Here is a 3,269-nt window from a genome sequence, read left to right on the forward strand (position 1 = left end):
GAGGACCAGAGCGGTTCCCACTCCCAGGACCCCGCCTCCCCCTGCCTTCCTCCTAAACTCCTCTGGTATGCCTCGCTGTCCGGGGTAGTGGCTGGTGGTCACAGGACCTGCTCTATAGGTGGCATCTGTTGCGAAGCCTAAGAATGATGTTTGAGATACTTTTCGGATTTTGTGCTCTGACAGACCCAAGGCCCTACCTGAGCCAGAACACATACCCAGGAAACTGGCTCCACTGGTCCTGGGATGCCCCTCCTGGAACCCGGCTCTGGGACACGAAGGCAGTTTCGACACCCTGTGACATCGCCAGGCAATCAGCAGCCCCTAATCCCCTCCTGCCAATTTCCTTTAAAAACTCCGGCCTCCAAATTCTCAGGGAGGCAGATTTGAAAAGTAACTGCCATTCTCCTGCCTGGGCTGCTTTGTGATATTACACTCTTTCTCCACTGTGATGGTTGCATCAGACCTGGTTTTGCTGGGCAGCGGGCATAAGAATCGGATCAGGCTGTAACACTAGCGTCCAAATTCAGAGCTGTGATTCTTCTTGTTTTCAACAGCCTGACTGGGAGCAGACTAAGAGTATGAATTCTTTTGCCTCTAGTCTCATTTAGCCCAGCTTTTTAAATAAAGGCATCAAATTAATCAACTCTCTCACCGTGCAAAAAAGACCCAGGCTATTTTACTTACTTTCTGGGAGAAAAGTTTTCCTTAGCCCGTGATGAGTGACTCCTTTGTGAGCCCGGTGAGGTAGGTTTGGTGGAATCTAAAATGAGTGAGGTTCTCTGAGTACGCAAGTGTCTGTGGTTTCCCTGTGGGGATCATCAAGCCCAGGTTTTAGCCACACACCCATCCAACGTCCATTTTTAGATGTGCACAGAGAAATGATCCAGCAGCCAGCCCCGGCCTTTATGGGCTAAACACGATAAGTTGTCAGAGGTCAAAGGCAAGTCGGGGGCTCTCATCGACTCACTGAATTCTGATGAATTTGAGGGTCAAAGAGGAGGAACATAATGAGTGGTTTGGCAAACCACTTAACTTTTTCCTCCCATGAGGACTTTCCATGCAACTTTTAAGAGCTATTGTATTCACCACATCGTCCTTAATTTCAATCCACTGTCCAATCCAGTTATGATCCCAGCAGGACCCTTGGGGACAATACTTCAGGGCTTTGGCAGAAGCCAAGGACAAAGCTGCAAGTCAGCAGCACGTCCAGGCTCTCATGGGAGCTTCCAGCCCACGGTCCTGCAAGGCGGAGCACAAAGGCCTGGCCGTTCCCAGGAGAGGCAGAGGCCCTTTCTCAGTGGCTGGGACTCAGGGCCACCCCAGAGGCCCGGCCACAACTTTCTCAGAACTGTGCTGCCGTCGGAGACTCCGCTGGCCCACCCCTCCTTCCCCAAAGGTCACGCCTGCACCGCGGTCTGGACCCCACCCCCAACACCAAGTTCGTCCAGCCGTGGCCCTTCCTTCCCCAGTGGCTTCCCCCAACAAATCTCTGGTCCATCACATCCCGTCTTGGTGTCTGTTTCCTGGAGGGCCTGAACAACACGCTTGGCCTTCTGGGGGTGTGGCTTCGCCCAGCCCACCCCACGCCATCCCCGTGAGATGCCACAGCCTGAGGCTCTCCTAGGGAGCTCAGCTGAGGAAAGCGTCATGTGCAAACCTCCGGAGACCCAGAGAGAGCTCTTGGGGGTGACTCAGCATCCCTTTGTCCAGAAAACGGAAGGAGATGCGAGCTCAAGTCCTAAATGATAGCCCACAGGTAGCTAATGACACCAGACACACACTAACATTCCAACCCAAGAAACTCTTAAAGGGAACCTTTTATTGGTTTTAAGGCAGCAAGGAAAGTTTTCCGGTCCACATGCCTTTCTTCTGTCCAGGGGAGGGAAGGTCAGGAGGAAGAGAAGGTCTTGGCCACCGGGGACGGACCAGAGCCTTCTTGACCACGATCACCCCATCGTGTCTCTCCAGCCCCCAGGTGTCACCCCAATGCACTTGGGTTCGTGAGCTCCCTCCCATGGCATCTGCCACGAGCATCTTCCTGGCCCATGGCCCCCACTCAGCCTGCCTTGCCCTCGGCCAGGCTCTCCCAGGGGCAGACGACCTCCTTCTCTGCGGCCCGGTCACTGGACTCTGCCGCCCTGACATCCTCTGAGTCTATCAGGCAGGTTCCGCTCCCTGTAGGTACGTCCATTTTGATCTGGAAAAAGCTTCAGGGGCAAGAGGAAAGCGAGTGAGGCAGGGGTAGAGAGGATACCACACCCCCGCACGATCCTGACATCCCCGAGGATGAGCACACCACGGGCGTGGACCAAAAGCTGTGTGTGCAGCCATTGGCTTGGTAGATCCTTTTTAGTGGGGATTTGGACTTTGCTGTTATTGATGATAAGTCTGAGGGTACTTTGTTTTTTCTTTTCGAGGGACTTGAACTTCCACAGTTTTGAAGAGTTCAGGATGTCCCTGGGGGACATCTCAGTACTTAATGATCAGCCCCTTTAAACTGCCCCCTGAGGAAGGAGTGGCCCCTGAGAAGAGGGCCTTTGGAAAGCCTCAAGCCCATGTCTGAGACACAGCAGTGGCCACAGAGCTACAACATGCCCTCAGCAAGGCCGGCCGGGGAAGATCAAAAGAGCACACCGCGTCCGGACCTCTCTCCGAAGGTCGCCAGAGTCTCACGCTTGACTGCGCCCCGCGCACGCTGGCCCCCATGTGCTCTGTCCCCCGTGCGCACTGTCCCCTGTGCACCCTGCCTTGCTCCCTGTGCGCACTGTCCCCGCACACCACTCGCTGTGCACACTGTCCCCCACGAACAGTGTGCCCCTGCAAACTGCCCCCTGTGCACTCTGTCCCCGTACACACTGGTCCCCAGCACGTCGTCCCCCAGGGTACTACCTCATGCGCACACCGTCTTCCGCGTACCCTGCCCCCGTGCAGGCCGTCCCCGGGCACACTACACTGTCCCCGGGCCACGCACTCTGTCTCCGGCGGACACGCCCCGCGGGGGCCGCGCTCCTGGGGCTTCCATGGCAACTAAGACCCGGGCCTGGCTCTTCCTCTCCCAAAGCCGGCGGGGCGCGGCACAGGGCACGCTGACGGGTGTGGGGTGCCCGACCGTCCCCCGCCAAGCCCAGCAAGAAGGAGAACGGGTTCTGCGTTCTGACCCTTCTGCCGCGGACCAGGCGTCACCCAGCGCCCTCGGAGCCCGGCGGCTGCGCCTTGACGGGCGTCCCCAGGCGCCTGCGGCTTTCAGAGGCCAGCCTTGCGGGGGGGCC

General features: G+C 57.2%; 1 protein-coding gene across 2 annotated transcripts in view; it reads right to left on the reverse strand.

Moving 5' to 3' along the window:
- Nucleotides 1-1,799: 1,799 nt before the first annotated feature.
- RGS9 (regulator of G protein signaling 9) overlaps nucleotides 1,800-3,269 on the reverse strand; it is a 57,661-nt gene continuing 56,191 nt past the window's right edge. For both annotated transcript variants that reach the window (XM_021712452.1, XM_021712451.1), the window contains one exon: nucleotides 1,800-2,207. In XM_021712452.1, the coding sequence (XP_021568127.1) occupies nucleotides 2,121-2,207 (87 nt within the window). In that variant the 3' untranslated portion in view covers nucleotides 1,800-2,120. The remainder of the gene's footprint in view (nucleotides 2,208-3,269) is intronic.

This window comes from Carlito syrichta, unplaced genomic scaffold (assembly GCF_000164805.1).
Source record: "Carlito syrichta isolate Samal-C Ts95f unplaced genomic scaffold, Tarsius_syrichta-2.0.1 Scaffold303277, whole genome shotgun sequence".
Taxonomy (NCBI): Eukaryota; Metazoa; Chordata; class Mammalia; order Primates; family Tarsiidae; genus Carlito; species Carlito syrichta.